Source organism: Vigna unguiculata, chromosome 10 (genome assembly GCF_037176805.1).
Source record: "Vigna unguiculata cultivar grain cowpea cultivar isolate G323 ecotype 2 chromosome 10, ASM3717680v1, whole genome shotgun sequence".
Classification (NCBI taxonomy): Eukaryota; Viridiplantae; Streptophyta; class Magnoliopsida; order Fabales; family Fabaceae; genus Vigna; species Vigna unguiculata.
This window is the reverse complement of record NC_140801.1, coordinates 10,930,582-10,945,905: the sequence shown is the minus strand read 5'-3', so window position 1 is coordinate 10,945,905 and position 15,324 is coordinate 10,930,582. Positions and strand designations below refer to the sequence as shown.

At 44.3% G+C, this 15,324-nt stretch overlaps 2 protein-coding genes across 2 annotated transcripts; both read right to left on the bottom strand.

The window, feature by feature from the left end:
* Positions 1–7,028: 7,028 nt before the first annotated feature.
* Positions 7,029–8,140, bottom strand: LOC114165234 (uncharacterized). The gene is made up of 3 exons (XM_028049893.1): positions 8,066–8,140; positions 7,525–7,981; positions 7,029–7,090 (listed from the first exon to the last, which is right to left on the bottom strand). The coding sequence occupies exons 1-3, from the start codon at positions 8,138–8,140 to the stop codon at positions 7,029–7,031; spliced, it is 594 nt and encodes a 197-aa protein (XP_027905694.1).
* A 2,413-nt stretch (positions 8,141–10,553) lies between these two features.
* LOC114165233 (uncharacterized) lies at positions 10,554–11,852 on the bottom strand. Its single transcript, XM_028049891.1, has one exon. The coding sequence runs from the start codon at positions 11,850–11,852 to the stop codon at positions 10,554–10,556; it is 1,299 nt and encodes a 432-aa protein (XP_027905692.1).
* Between the last annotated feature and the right edge of the window lie 3,472 nt (positions 11,853–15,324).

The following is a 15,324-nucleotide window of genomic DNA, read 5'->3' as shown; positions in this document are numbered from 1 at the left end:
TACCAGTTCTTCGATCTTATCCTGGAGCGCTTTGCACTCTTCTGTAGTATGACCGTGATTGCGGTGGTATCGACAATACTTGGTCATGTCAGCGTTAGGGGGGGTGGTTGTTTTGCGTGGTGGGGGGAGAAGGTCAGCCTGGAGGGCTTCGTCTAGGATGCGGGAGCGGGCTACTGTGAGTGGGGCGTATCTGGTGAAACGTGGTTGGCGGGGTTCACGTGGACGGGTATCAGGGCGCGGGTGAGGCTGTGGGGTGGGATTGGGATTGGGGTTGGGATTGGGAGTGGAGGTGTTGGCGGCATAGTCGTTACAAAATTTGGTGTGAAGAGTTTGCATTTCTTCCATGCGAACGTAGTCAGCTGCGCGCAGCTTGAGTTCGTGCATGGAGGTGGGTGGGTGGAGGTAGACATTGTTAGCGAAGGGTCCGGGTTGTAGGGTGAGGGTCATACACTGGAGTATCATTTCCTGGTTAAGGTGTGGTGTACGAAGGGCTGCTTTACTGAAGCGATCGATGAATGTTCTGAGTGGTTCATTGGGCTCTTGTCTGATGCCCAGTAAGGACATAGTGGTGGTTTGGTGTGGGCGGCTGCCGGCGAAATGTGTAGAGAACATGTGGGAAAGGGTGTCAAAGTTATCAATGGAGTAGGGTGGGAGGGTGGTGAACCATTCTAGGGCGGGGCCTTTTAGTGTTGTGGGGAAAGCTTTGCAGAAGACTGCGTCTTGGGATGTATATAAAGCAACGTGTGTGATGTAAACTTTCAGGTGTTCATCGGGGTCGGTTTCGCCAGTGTAGCGATCGAGGTTGAATGGTTCCCATTGGGCTGGGAGAGGGGTGTTAGCGATAAAATCTGTGAACGGGTGGCGGCGTCTGGGCTGGTGAGGGGGGAGAATGTGGGGTGGAGGTGGGTGGTTGATCATGGTAGGGAAGGTGGAGGTGATGTTGTGAGGAGGGATGTGGGTTGTGGGAAGATACGGGGGGTTGTAGGGTAGGATGTATGCGGTGTGGAGAGTATTGGGTATGTTGTGGGGAACGTGGGTGGTTGAGGGTGCTGTAAGTCCTGGGTGACCGGGTGGGAAGTGTTGGGGGTGTGTGGTGGTGAGGGGGGTTTGTTGGGTGGAGGTGAAGGTGTGGGGGGTGGGGTTGTATTCACTTTCTTCCTCTGTAGGTTGGAAAGCCGGAGACTTCACAGCTTCAGAGGTCTCTTTGGCTTTTCCCTTCAGGTTGGCATCTGCCTCGATCCTCCTCCTGAGGCGGGAATTCTCTTGCTTGAGCGCTTCCATCTCTTCAGCGTTGCGCTTTTTCAGGTCTGCGAGTTCCTGTTGCATCTTCACCTGGCCGTCTAAGATGGCGGCCAAGTCAGGGGTGATGCCGGGAGGTCCAGAGGGACCAGCGTCCACTTGCTTGCTAGCTCCAGCTTTGCTGCGGGTAGAAACCATCTTCAGAGAAAAGCGGGTACTAAGGGTGTTCGTCTCGGGCCCCACGGTGGGCGCCAATTGTTCCTGCAGAGAACAAATAAGAGGTCAGGCACAAGAGTCACCTTTACCATGTAGTCCGCTATCTCCTCAGTTGGCCTCTTCCCATTCGATACATGTCGGCTTGAACCCAGAAGGGGTTACCTGCAGAAGAATCTCCGAAGCTCAAGTAAGTAAAAGCTCTCAGGGAGTCAAATCAGCAATTAATGAATGCGTACCTTAAATGATGGGGTCCACGTGTATTTATAGAACATTAATGACGTTTGATTAATGCATGGGCTGGGTTTTGACTTGGGCCCTGGCTTGGGCCATGAGTGGGCCTGGGCCCTAAAACAGGCCCTGGGGGCCTATTGAAGGTGGGGCATCGATTGTTAGTTAACTATCTAGGCAAGTAGTCGGTCTTGACCGGCTACTTGCCTAGATGTCTTGTGCTGGTGGTGGCTGGGTACTAGATGCTAAGCGGTTTTGATGTGTACATTGTTTACTTGGTTAAGTTTGGCTAGGTACGGTACAATAATAATTGAATTATATTGATTAGTACGAAATACGAATTGGTTGAATGGTTTGGTATTGGTTTGGTATGTGCATGGGGGGCAGAGAGGTACCGATATATAGGCAAGAACTACAGAGAAAAAATTAGGAGTGAAAGCCATTTTTGCAGAAGGACCAAAGGAGAAGAGAGTTCGCTTGAAGGACATCTCTTCAATTCGAAATTGGAGCAAGGATATCAGGTTAGGGGAGTTGTTTATTGTATGTTTTGCATATTTTTGAATGGTTATATACTACTATATGAGGATTGCATGATTTTTCCTCTGTTTGACGTCATTCCGCACTGTTCCATTGAGGTTTCTGGATTTTTCCAGAAACCGCCTGGCGGTTCAACCCCTACCGCCAGGCGGCACATCATATATGGTGGTTGTTCTTGATTTGGGCTTGAACCACCTGGCGATGATGAATATCTGTCAGGCGGTGCCACGTTGCTTGCGTAATTTTATTTGTTTTTGATCGATATAGTGATTATTGGACTCCTAAAAGGAGTGTTTATGGTTATTATCGTGTGTTTGATGTGTTGTATATTAGTATTTAAGCGTGTTTTAGGAAGCCACGTATGAACAAGCAAGGTTGGAATTTGGGGGTTCTTGTTTTAGGAATGGAAATAAATTAATGTAATGCTAACAGTGGATATGACACGGAAGGAGACAATATTGAACTAGGTAATTTGGTGAATTCGAGTGAATCATTGAAGGATGGTAAACTGAATTGAGAGTAAAACCAAGAAAATGGGGAACGCGTAGTAGCAATAGGGAAAACCAGGAGGGCGTAGGTACTGTGACACCGCCTGGCGGCATTGTGCTGTCCGCCAGGCGACGTCTGGGACAGGGTCAATGAATTGCTTTGTTTGGGGGACTACGAGGGAAGTGGGTGGTGATGGATTAGGATAAACGATTGGACTCTTTTAAAATAAGGAGAATAGGTGCCAATAAGAGGTAGTGATTAAGGCTTGGGAAGTAGTTGGCGGGAATAAGATAATTGGGTTATGGTAAACCAAGCTAAGTAAGAAATAATTGTATATATTGTAATACATTGGGTTATGGTAATACAAGCTGAGTAACAGGTGTTATGGTAAGTGAGGGGGGATACTACTGTAGACGGTAACTGGTTTCTTTTGAGGAACTATTGGGGTATGTTAAATTACGATAAATTATGGGTTGGATATGAATTGATTGTACTTGGTGTATTCTGGCATGGTGATGTGTACTTCGTTACTAGGATTAATATGTGAAATTAGTATTGGAATTTGGAGGCCTTAAGATCTGTAAACAGTGCCAAAAACCAATAGCTATACGCTACTGGTATGGCGCCTGGCGGCGCGGGGTGGACCGCTAGGCGGTAGAGTTCAAATCAGTGGTAGAGGCCACTGTTAGAAGGAGGCGCCTGGCGGTAGGATTGTGTCCGCCAGGCGGTAACGTAGCTGGATGGCTCTTGTTTGGTTTCAGGCGCCTAGCGGTAGAGTGCTGGCCACCGGGCGATTTTATGCCAGTATCTGCCTAGCGGTGTCTAGGCGGTACTAGGCGGGTTTTGTGGCTGTATAATTGGTTTTAAATTTGATTACTGGACTTGAAGGACTAAGTTCACTTCTTTTATGCTTGGGCTTGACGGACTAAGTCCAATGGGGGTCTGAGATGTGCTTGAATGATTGAACGCATGATGGGCATGGAACTTGATGAGTTCCCGTCGGCTACTATTAGGCGAGGAGTCCTTAGTATGGTGATTGCATGCGTTAGGCGCACGATGGGCAAGGAACTGTGATGTTCCTGTCGGCTACTATTGGGCGAGGAGTCCATAGTATGGTGATTGCGTGCGTGCCAGGGTCCAAGTTGAGTAAGCTTGGATGTGTTACTACAGACGAGGAGTCTGTAGGGTTGGACTATGAGCAGGATTGTCTCGTAGGGTTGGACCACGAAAGGGATAGTTTCGTGGGAGCACCGTAAAAGTCCCAAGACCTAGTTTCATGCATACGACTTATGAAGGAATATGAGATCAAGGGTGGATGATTTGTAATTATCATATATATGAGTAAATTCTTATTGAGATGGGTATCATATTTAATTTGTTTTATATGCATAACTCACCCTATCTGTGTGTGTGTGGCGATGATCGGATGATTTATTATCCGGGAGCAGATGTTTTGACAGGTGAGCCAGGAGACGCTTGAGACTAGAGAGCGGGACCATGTTATGGGCTTTTGAAGATTTGAATTTTTGATGTATTTATGTTTTGGAACATTAGCCACTTTTGGCTTTTATAAGTTGTAATGATTTTGAATTGCGAACCGTTACAATGTTTTGAATTTGCGATTCTAATTTTCCCGCGTTTTGGGAACAAGTATTTATAAATGAGGAATGATTTATATTATCGTATTTATTTTCATTTATTTAATTGTTTATGATATTTTCAAAGTAATATTCCTTAGGGATATCACAGGGCCTTGATGTAAAGAGATCGATGACCATTGCCTCGCAAAGGGTCTCGATGTGACATAAGAAATCAATAACCATTGCCTCGCAGAGGGCCTCGATATGACATAAGAAATCACTAACCATTGCCTCGCAGAGGGTCTTGATGTAAAGAGATCGATGACCATTGCCTCACAGAGGGTCTCGATGTGACATAAGAAATCAATGACCATTGCCTCGTAGAGGGTCTTGATGTAAAGAGATCGATGACCATTGCCTCAAAGAGGGCCTCGATATGACATAAGAAATCTCTGGCCATTGCCTCGTAGAGGGTCTTGATGTAAAGAGATCGATGACCATTGCCTCGCAGAGGACCTCGATGTGACGTAAGAAATTAATGACCATTGCCTCGCAGATGGCCTCGATGTGACAAAAGAAATCAATGACCATTGCCTCGCAGAATGTCTTGATGTAAAGAGATCGATGACCATTACCTCGCATAGGGCCTCGATGTGACAAAGGAATCAATGACCATTGCCTTGCAAAGGGTCTTGATGTACAAAAGGAGAACCTGAATTTTGCTTTTGAATTGTCGACAAACACCTGAATGCCTAACGTTTTTTAGACTTAAACAAAAAATATCATTGCTGACTTTTCTTTTTTTGAAATGATTTTCATTGATTTTGTGAAGTATGATGAATGATTTGATGATGCATGAAATGTTATGATTTTATTTTTGAAACTATATGATATGCTTGCATGGATGCATGAATACATGAGTCAAATTTGCTCTTTTTTTCATTTTTTTCATTTTTTCATAAATCTAAGAAATGTTGGAGGATTTATGCATATGCACACGTTATGAATCATTGATGATGTATGACATGCTATGAGTTTCTTTTTAAACCAAGATGATGATGCATGCATGGATGTGTGGATGCATGGGTGAAATTTATGAGACTCTTATTTGCTTTTTTTCATTTTTCCTTTTTTCATAAATCTAAGAAATGTTGGAGGAGTCATGCATATGCCCACGTTATGAATCATTGATGATGTATGACATGTTATGATTTTCTTTTTAAACCTAGATGATGATGCATGCATGGATGCGTGGATGCATGGGTGGAATTTGCTTTTTTCATTTTTTATTTTAATTTGAGAGCAGAGAAACAAAGCTTAGAGGCTAAAAAAGCTGGGCTTGGGGCCAAACAAAACTTAGTTTGGGGCTAGTGTGGAAACTGGGCTTGGGGACCAGTGAGGAATCTGAGCTTAGGGTATATTGGTCATTCATATAAATGAAGAGGACCATAAATTTGAGAAACATCATATAAACAAATTGTGTATTTTTTTTAATTCTATTCCTTCTAAAATGAAATGATTCAATAACCATTCATATGAGTGAAGAGGGTTTTGATGGAAAGGTGGAAACTATTTTATTCGAAAAGATGAATGACTCATGTATGCATGAATTGGTATGATGTATGAATTTTTTATGTATGAATTTCTTTTGCTTTTTTTTTTGAAAAAAAATTCGAATTGTTCCCCATTTCTTTGTTATTTTGAATTCATGGAATCATTCTACTTTGATATTTTTTTACTTTTTCAAATCATTTCTTTGGTCCAATCAGTTTACTAACAAACACTTTCTTTTTAATCATTTCTTTTGAAACACTATTTGAATGACATCCATGAAAATGCCAAAGGCTTGAAAAGGCTTGGATGATGTGATGAAGATTAACTAGGAAGTTGCCCCGATTTGAATTGGTCTTGGGGCAAAAATGTGTTTGGGCTTTCCTAGTTATTAATGGTATGAAGGAAATGATGGGGACTTCAAAAAAATTGCCCCTAGTGTGAGAGCCTAGGATGGTCGTAGGGTGTCAAGGCATGTTTGATTTTTCCCAGATGAGGAAAAAAAAAAGACGGGATTTTCACAAGTTGTCCCTAAGGTCATCACAACCTTTGATGTAAATAAATGCCCCAATTCAGAATAAATTATGTGAATATATGAATTACAAACAAAGTGACTACCCCAGTTTGGGTTTGGGATTGATAAAGATGGATTATTTTAAGGTTTGTCAAGGTTTAGGCTTAGAGCGAGGTTATTGTTGGAGCAAAGATGGAATTTCATGAAGAATGAATTGAAAGAGGACAACCCAATTTTAACCAAATTGCTTGATTGCCCATGCTGATTTTGGAGCTTTGAAAACATGTCAACCAAAACAGGTCAAAACCCCAATACAACAGCACCAAACCCATAAACCCCAAAATTCATCTCACTCTCAACACGAAATTTATCACATAAAACCAATCCACCCAACATGTACGATCTAAAGCATGTAAATTAGGATTCAGCTCCCCTAACCTGGATTGATTGCTCAACAATTGTGAAGGCAGAACCCCATTGACTCAAAATCCTTTCTTGCTTCAACCCTTGCGCCTCAAAACTTAATTCTCCCTCTCAAACTCGTGCTCCTCTCTCAAGCAAATTCCAGAAATGCCAAAACCCTTCCCTTTACCTAATTTTTGGCTTTTATATGTGCCTTTAAGATAGGTATTAAAAATAAAACGAGTTTCGGGCCTTTAATTTCCTCTTCAATATTACTTATTTGATAAATTCCCAGCCCCCTTGGCTGCCCATTCTACTAGGCTTTTCTTTAACCCTTCACATTCATATCACCACTATTAATTAGCAAAAACAAAACTTTTTATTTGCCCACCAAGGTTTGAACCCATGACCTTCCACTCAAAAAGCCATATCACAACCACTATGCCAAATCACATTTGATGATACTCACAAATCAACAATAGTTTACAATACTAATCACATACTCTTTCATATCCTTAAAAATCAATAACAAAACAAACACACATAATTGGCATACATAGGACTCGAACCCAAGTCCTCTCACACAAACCAAGTACTCTCAACCACATGAGCTAGTACTTTTCCACGTCACATTAAACAACAATTAATGTCATAAAGGCGTCTTCTACCCGCATTTATTAATTAATTAATTATTTAATTAATTAATTTTTCCCGGGTCTTACATTACCCCCACCTTTTAAAGTTTTCGTCCACGAAAATAAGACTTACCAGTAAAGAGATGAGGATAAGACTTCCTCATGAGGTCCTCCATCTCCCACGTCATCTCTTGGGTTGCCTCGTCCCAGAGAACCTTCACAGTTCGAATCTCCTTCCCTCTAAGCTGTTTGACTTGAGAATCTAGAATCCTCACTGGTCCAACTCCAAGAGTCAGGTTCTCACGCACCTGAACATCATCCTGCTCCAACACATGAGTAGGATCCGCCACGTACTTCCTCAACTGTGGTACGTGGAAAACATTGTGCAGGTTTCCCAAGTGAGGTGGCAATGCAATCTCATACGCCACCGGTCCAATTCGTCTCATAATCTGGTACGAACCGATGAATCGAGGGGTCAACTTCCTCGACTTCAATGCCCTCCCAATACCTGCTGTAGGTGTAACTCTGAGAAATATGTGGTCACCAGCCTCAAACTCGAGTGGTCTCCTCCTCTTATATGCGTAGGGTTTCTGTCGACTCTAAGTTGCACGCATCCGTTCCTGTATTACCCTTACCTTCTAAGTGGTCTGTTGTAAGAACTCCGGACCAAGTACCACAGCTTCCCCATCCTGCTGCCAACACAAAGGTGTTCGACACCTTCTGTCATACAAGGCCTCGTACGGTGCCATCCCGATGCTGGAATGGTAGCTGTTATTATAAGTGAACTCCACTAGTGGTAGCACATCACTCCAAGTCCCGAGGTGATCCAGAACACACGTTCTCAATTAGTCCTCCAGAGATTGTATGGTTCTCTCAAACTGGCCATCCGTCTAAGGATGGTATGCCGAGCTCATTCTCAACTGAGTGCCCAACGTGTTCTACAATGACTGCCAGAACCTCGATGTAAACCTCGGATCTCTATCCGATATGATACTCTCCGACACACCATGTAATCTGACTACCTCCCTGACGTACAACTCTGCTAGTTTATCCAGAGACATCTTCTGATTAATAGGTAAAAAGTGAGCACACTTCGTTAATCTGTCCACTATTACCCATATGGAATCATGCCCCTTCACTGACCTCGGTAGGTGAGTAACAAAATCCATGGAAATGCTATCCCATTTCCACTGAGGGATCTCAAGAGGCTCTAATGTACCACCTGGCCTCTGATGCTCTATCTTTGCTTTTTGACACACTAGACAAGATGCCACATAATCTGCCACATCAGTTTTCATACCAGTCCACCAGAAAGTTACCTTCAAATCCTTGTACATCTTAGTCATACCTGGGTGTATGCTAAGACGACTCTTATGCCCTTCATCCAAGAGCATTTTCCTCAGTACTCGACTGCTGGGTATACACACCCTCTCTCTGAATCGCAGGATGCCATCTCTACCCATCCTGAAGTCTTTTCTCTTCTCTGTGCCCAACTCACTAATGATATGATGTAATTCCTGATCCTTACCCTGTTCCACCCGAACCTCATCCAAGAACTCATTAGTGATCCTCAACATGCTGCACCGTATGTGATCTGTCTCCATATCCAATCCCAGATTCATATCTCGCAGCTTCTCGATCAACTCCAACTCCTTAATCATCATGGCCGACACATGAGATTTCTTCTTGCTCAAAGCGTCTGCTACGACGTTAGCCTTACCAGGATGGTATAACAGCTCGAAATCGTAGTCCTTCAAATATTCCATCCACCGTCTCTGTCTCATTCAATTCCTTCTGATCAAACAAGTATTTCAAGCTCTTGTGATCACTGAATACCTGAAACTGTGCCCCATACAAGTAGTGCCTCCATGTTTTGAGAGCAAAAACCACCGCCACCAATTCTAAGTCATGTGTGGGATAATTTTTCTCATGCACCTTCAGCTGACAAGATGCATAGGCAATAGGCCGTTTCTCCTGCATCAACACGCAATCGAGACCCTGGTATGAAGCATCACAGTATACCTCAAACGTCTTGGCGGTGTCAGGAATAACTAATATGGGTGCAGTGGTCAATCTCCTCTTCATATCCTCAAAACAGACCTCACACTCGTCTGTCCATGAGAAAGGCTGGTCCTTCCTAGTGAGTTGAGTCAAGGGACTCACCAGCTTGGAGAATCCCTCCACAAATCGCCTGTAATAACCTACCAGGTCCAAGAAACTCCTCACCTCAGTCACAGTCTGTGGCCTTTCCGACTTCACCACTGTTTCAATCTTCGCTGGATCCACCGATATACCTTGGGCTGAGATTACATGGCCCAAGAATTGTACCTCATCCAACCAAAACTCATACTTTGACAACTTCCCATACAGTTTATGCTCTCTGAGAATTTCTAGCACCACTCTCAGATGATCTGCATGTACCTCCCGACTTTCACAGTATATCAGTATGCCATCAATGAACACGACAACAAACTGATTCAGGTACGGTCGGAATATCCTGTTCATGTAGTCCATAAAGATAGCAGGAGCATTTGTCACCCCGAACGGCATCACTACATACTCGTAATGGCCGTATCGTGACCTGAACGCCGTCTTTTGCACATCCTCCGGTTTGACTAAGATCTGATGGTATCTAGACCTCAAGTCAATCTTAGAGAACACTGCGGCTCCCCTCAGTTGATCCAACAGATCATCTATCCGCGGCAGCGGATACTTATTCTTTATGGTCAGCTTATTCAACTGACGGTAGTCAACACACAACCTCGAACTGCCATCCTTTTTCTTTACTAGGAGTACCGGTGCTCCCCAAGGTGATGCGCTCAGCCGAATGAACTTCTTCTCAAGCAAATCTTCTATTTGCTTCTTCAATTCAGCCAACTCCGCTGGGGCCATCCTATAAGGCGCCATGGACACCAAGCCAGCTCCAGGGATGAGATCGATGGAGAAATCCACATCCCTACTCGGTGGCAACTCGGGTATTTCGTCTGGAAACACATCAGCATACTCCTCCACTACTGGAATCACACCAATCTTCTCAACGACACTCTTCTTTTCTGTATGAGCCACTATCATAAAGCAGGTGGCTCCGGCTTCTACTTCGTTTATCGCCCTCTGCGCCGAGATTAATTCTAGTCCTTCATGCTCTGGGAATACCAAACTGCGTCATCCACAATCAATTATGACGTGATTGTTAGACAGCCAGTGCATCCCCAAGATTACGTCCAGTCCCTCCAAAGGCAAGCACACCAAGTTCACCTTGAATCTGCGACCTGCCACTTCCATAGAACACCCAACGCAGACTGAACTGGTAGCCACTTGACCTGAGGAGGGAGTTGAAACAAGCAACTCACATCCCAAATCGCGTGTCACCAAATCCAATCTCCCCACGCACACATTAGAAATAAAAGAATGGGTTGCCCCGGAATCAAACAACACAAGTACTACATTACCAAACAACACACAAGGTTCAAGGATGAGATTACCCGACTGTGTAGCCTCGGTAGTGGTCAGGGCAAAGACTCTGCCCGCTGCCCTCGCTCGCTCTGTTGGCGATGCGGCTGGTTTCTTCGTGCTAAGGCTTTTCTTCTCTAGACAATTGTTGGCGAAGTGTCCAGGTCTGTCGCATATAAAACACTTGCGGCGGTCGCCTGACCCTCCTACTCCGCTTGCCAACTGAGGGCAGTTCTTCTTCAGATGGGGTCCACCACACTGATAACAAGAGGGACCCTGAGATGTTTGTGGCCGGCTATACGGCTTTTTCATCTGCCTAGCCTCCGCGACATTCTTCTGATGTCGGCTCACAATAGGACCAGGACCCTTTTCTAAGTGTTCGGCGCTCTTGGCCTGTTCCACCAAGACCGGAAATCTCCTCTCTCTCAGAGGCGTCACTACCTTCTTCAATTCATGTTTGAGTCCTCGCTTAAACTTCAAGCACCTCCACTCCTCAGTCATATTCTGGGAGGAGTATCTAGCCAGATGTTCGAACCTGTTGACATACTCCTGTACCGACATATCTCCTTGCTGCAGTGCAAGGAACTCTGCCTCCTGGTCCTGTCTAGCGGTATCGGGGAAATACTTCTCCAGGAAACGAGTCCTGAAGTTCGCCCATGTCGCTAGCTCCTCCCTAGTCTCCATTTGCTGTTGCATACCTGTCCACCAATACTCTGCATCCTCATTCAGCAGATAGGTAGCAAAGAGCAGCTTCTGCTCATCCTCACAGTTCATCACCCTGAAAATCTTCTCACACTTGCGGAGCCATGCATCCGCTTCATCAGGGGAGGCCTTGCCAGTGAACTCTGTTGGCTTGTGGTGTAGGAAATCCTCTATAGTTGGCACCCTAACTGGTGCAATCGCCATCCTAGGCTGTGCCGCTACAGGTGGCTGCATCGCGTCCACCATCCGGTGAATCGCCTCCGCAATGTCATCAACACCACCACTCCTTCTCCTCTTGTTAGCAGCCATAGCCTGAATACGCCACATCACAACTGGAATGAATCAATCACTTAGTCAACAAAAATCACACACTTTTCACATTCAACACACAGCATACCACAAACAACACATCGATAAGCTCACTCATCACTAGCCCCAAAATATTTTAAAAATATTTTCAAAACTTTTGCTCTGATACCAATTGTAACATCCCTAAGGAATATTACTGATATAAAATAATTAAAATCAAAATTTCAATAAAGTCCGCATTTAATATAAACTATTTCCCAAAAACATGGGAAATTTAAAACTTTAAATATACGAGTTATAAAACCAGGAGTCCATAATTCATAAAACTGAAATAAAAGTCAATGGCTACTGCCAAGTTTACATAATCTTCACAAGGATAAAATAATAAACAAAATACATATGTATCTACATAATATCCCATGCTAGCCCTCGCTCCGAGTCTAAGCATCTTTTGACCCACCTGTCACATCATCTGCTCCCGGATAACAAATTACCCGATCATCGCCACACACACACAGAAAGGGTGAGCTATGCACAAAATATATATATATATATAAAGAAACATGAGTATATATATGTTTCCCAACCCAAAATAACATAACTAATTTCATATTTCACAATCACCCCACCATGACCTCATAGTCCTTCCTGAGTCATATGCATGAACTAGGTCTTGGGACTTCCCTGTGCTCCCACGAAACTAACTCTTTCGTGGTCCAACCCTATAAGCCTATCCCGCTCATAGTCCTGCCCTACAGACTCCTCGCCTGTAGTATAAACATCCAAGTCTCATACTTGGACCCTGGCACGCACGCAATCACCATACTATGGACTCCTCGCCCAATAGTAGCCGACGGGAACATCACAATTCCTTGCCCATCGTGCGCCCGACACATGCAATCACCATACTAAGGATTCCTCGCCCAATAGTAGCCGACAGGAACTCAACCAGTTCCATGCCCATCATGTGTCCAACCACCGAGCACATCCCAAACCCCTAATGGACTTAGTCCTTCAAGCCCAACACACCACAACACATGCATATACAATCTAACCATGGTATAACAACCAAACCCACTCATAAGCACATAAAAACATAATAATTATCACAAACTCGCTTAGGCTAGGGGCCCCTCGCCCAAGCTAGACCCTCAATCTCGCTTAGGCTAGTTCGCCTCGCCTGGGCAAGTTTAACTCAGCAACCAAAACACGCCATCTCGCTTAGGCGAGATCCTCTTGCCCGGGCGAGTCACACGTTCGCCCAAACACCCATTCCCACCTCGCTTGGGCTAAAATACACGCGAAGCACCAAACATGACCAAGACATCTCGTTTAGGCGAGGCCATCTCGCCTGAGCGAGACTTTGGTTTGCTCAAAACCCATAAAACCTTGCCTGGATGAGAAGTCGCGCTCAACATGCGCAACTCCAACACCATCTCGCCTAGGCGAGCCTCTCTCACCTGAGCGAGAGTACGTGTCGCCCAAACCCAATCCACGTCGCTTGAGCGAGACGCTCTGTTGGCAACAAGGTTTGCATCCCTGCTAATCTCGCCTAGGCGAGCCTGGCTCGTCTGGGCGAAAATTGCAGGTCCTTACATTGATTATGCACGCAACAACAGCCACCCAATACCAATTTCCATTCCAATTCATATCAGATTAGTTTACACATACTTCAACAATATTTATGCACAATTTAAACCCCATTTGGTACCTAAAACGCCAAGCACACACTGTTACATCATATCCAATGCATAATTCCATGGTATTCATACATTTGGGTCAAAACCCCAATACAGCAGCACCAAACCCATAAACCCCAAAATTCATCTCACTCTCAACACGAAATTTATCACGTAAAACCAATCCACCCAACATGTACGATCTAAAGCATGTAAATTAGGATTCAGCTCCCCTAACCTGGATTGATTGCTCAACAATTGTGAAGGCAGAACCCCCTTGACTCAAAATCCTTTCTTGCTTCAACCCTTGCGCCTCAAAACTCAATTCTCCCTCTCAAACTCGTGCTCCTCTCTCAAGCAAATTCCATTGGCTTTTATATGTGCCTTTAGGATAGGTATTAAAAATAAAACGAGTTTTGGGCCTTTAATTTCCTCTTCAATATTACTTATTTGATAAATTCCCAGCCCCCTTGGCTACCCATTCTGCTAGGCTTTTCTTTAGCCCTTCACATTCATATCACCACTATTAATTAGCAAAAACAAAACTTATTATTTGCCCACCAAGGTTTGAACCCATGACCTTCCACTCATAAAGCCATATCACAACCACTATGCCAAATCACATTTGATGATACTCACAAATCAACAATAGTTTACAATACTAATCACATACTCTTTCATATCCTTAAAAATCAATAACAAAACAAACATACATAATTGGCATACATAGGACTCGAACCCAAGTCCTCTCACACAAACCAAGTACTCTCAACCACATGAGCTAGTACTTTTCCACGTCACATTAAACAAAAATTAAAGTCATAAAGGCATCTTCTACCCGCATTTATTAATTAATTAATTATTTAATTAATTAATTTTTCCCAGGTCTTACACGCCAGGCAAAGTCTGTAGCTCAGTAAATACTAAGGCACGTGGCGCCTAGCGGTAGAGGAAGTTCTACCAGGCGATAGTTGTAGTGGCAGTGAAGACTAAGGCGCTTAGGACTTGCCGCTTGGCGGTACGTGTCCCCCGCCAGGCGATTTTGCTGCAGCAGATTGGTGTTATGCTTGCTATGATGTGCGTGATCTACAAGGCTTCTAGGATAACTTAAAGGTCGGCTTCTTGGTGTTCCTTGAGTTGTGGCTCGGAACGTATCCCTTGATTTGTGGCTCGGGATAGGGGTTAAGCACGTGGTATTCCTTGAGTTGTGGCTCGGAATAGCATCTCTTGAGTTGTGGCTCGGGATGGCGGATGAACACAAGGAACCCTTGAGTTGTGGCTCGGGTTGGCAAGTGTTGTCAGTGTGAGTGTGCTGGTTGTGGTCAGTACGGATGGGTCCAGATAGATTGCCCTCCTCAGTAGTTGGCTGATGAGTTTGATAGTCTTGGGATGATGCGAACTATGTTCGTATATGGGGACTCCACCTGGCGTTACGGTGTATGATCCGTAGCAATGTTTTCCGCACGTGTTCTATCGGTTGTAGCCGAAAGGTATGGCAGCAAGTCATCTTGAAGTAATCACTAGGAGACGTAGAACACGGTTCACATGGTTGTGGCCATGTGATGTGAAATCAAAGGACAAAACTCCTTTGGTGTGATTGTATTATATATAACTGTACTCTATATATATATATATATATATATGTTTATTTTGTTATCTCACCCTATCTGCTTGTGTTTGGCGATGATCGTGTACGCGGTACACGGGAGCAGATGATGTTGCAGGTGGATCTAGTGAGGCATAGAGCCGGAGTGGGGCTAAATTGGGATAAAGAGTTTTCTCAGAGTTTTATT

Bases quoted from the DNA above. Each gene is read 5' to 3' on its own strand.
- LOC114165234 (XM_028049893.1), bottom strand. From the start codon at position 8,140: ATGGCACCGTACGAGGCCTTGTATGACAGAAGGTGTCGAACACCTTTG. The intron at 7,982-8,065 runs GTACTTGGTCCG...TAGAGTCGACAG, and splicing joins AGCAGGATGGGGAAGCTGTG to AAACCCTACGCATATAAGAG. The intron at 7,091-7,524 runs GTAAGTCTTATT...ATGAATGTGAAG, and splicing joins TTATCCTCATCTCTTTACTG to GGTTAAAGAAAAGCCTAGTA.
- LOC114165233 (XM_028049891.1), bottom strand. From the start codon at position 11,852: ATGGCTGCTAACAAGAGGAGAAGGAGTGGTGGTGTTGATGACATTGCG.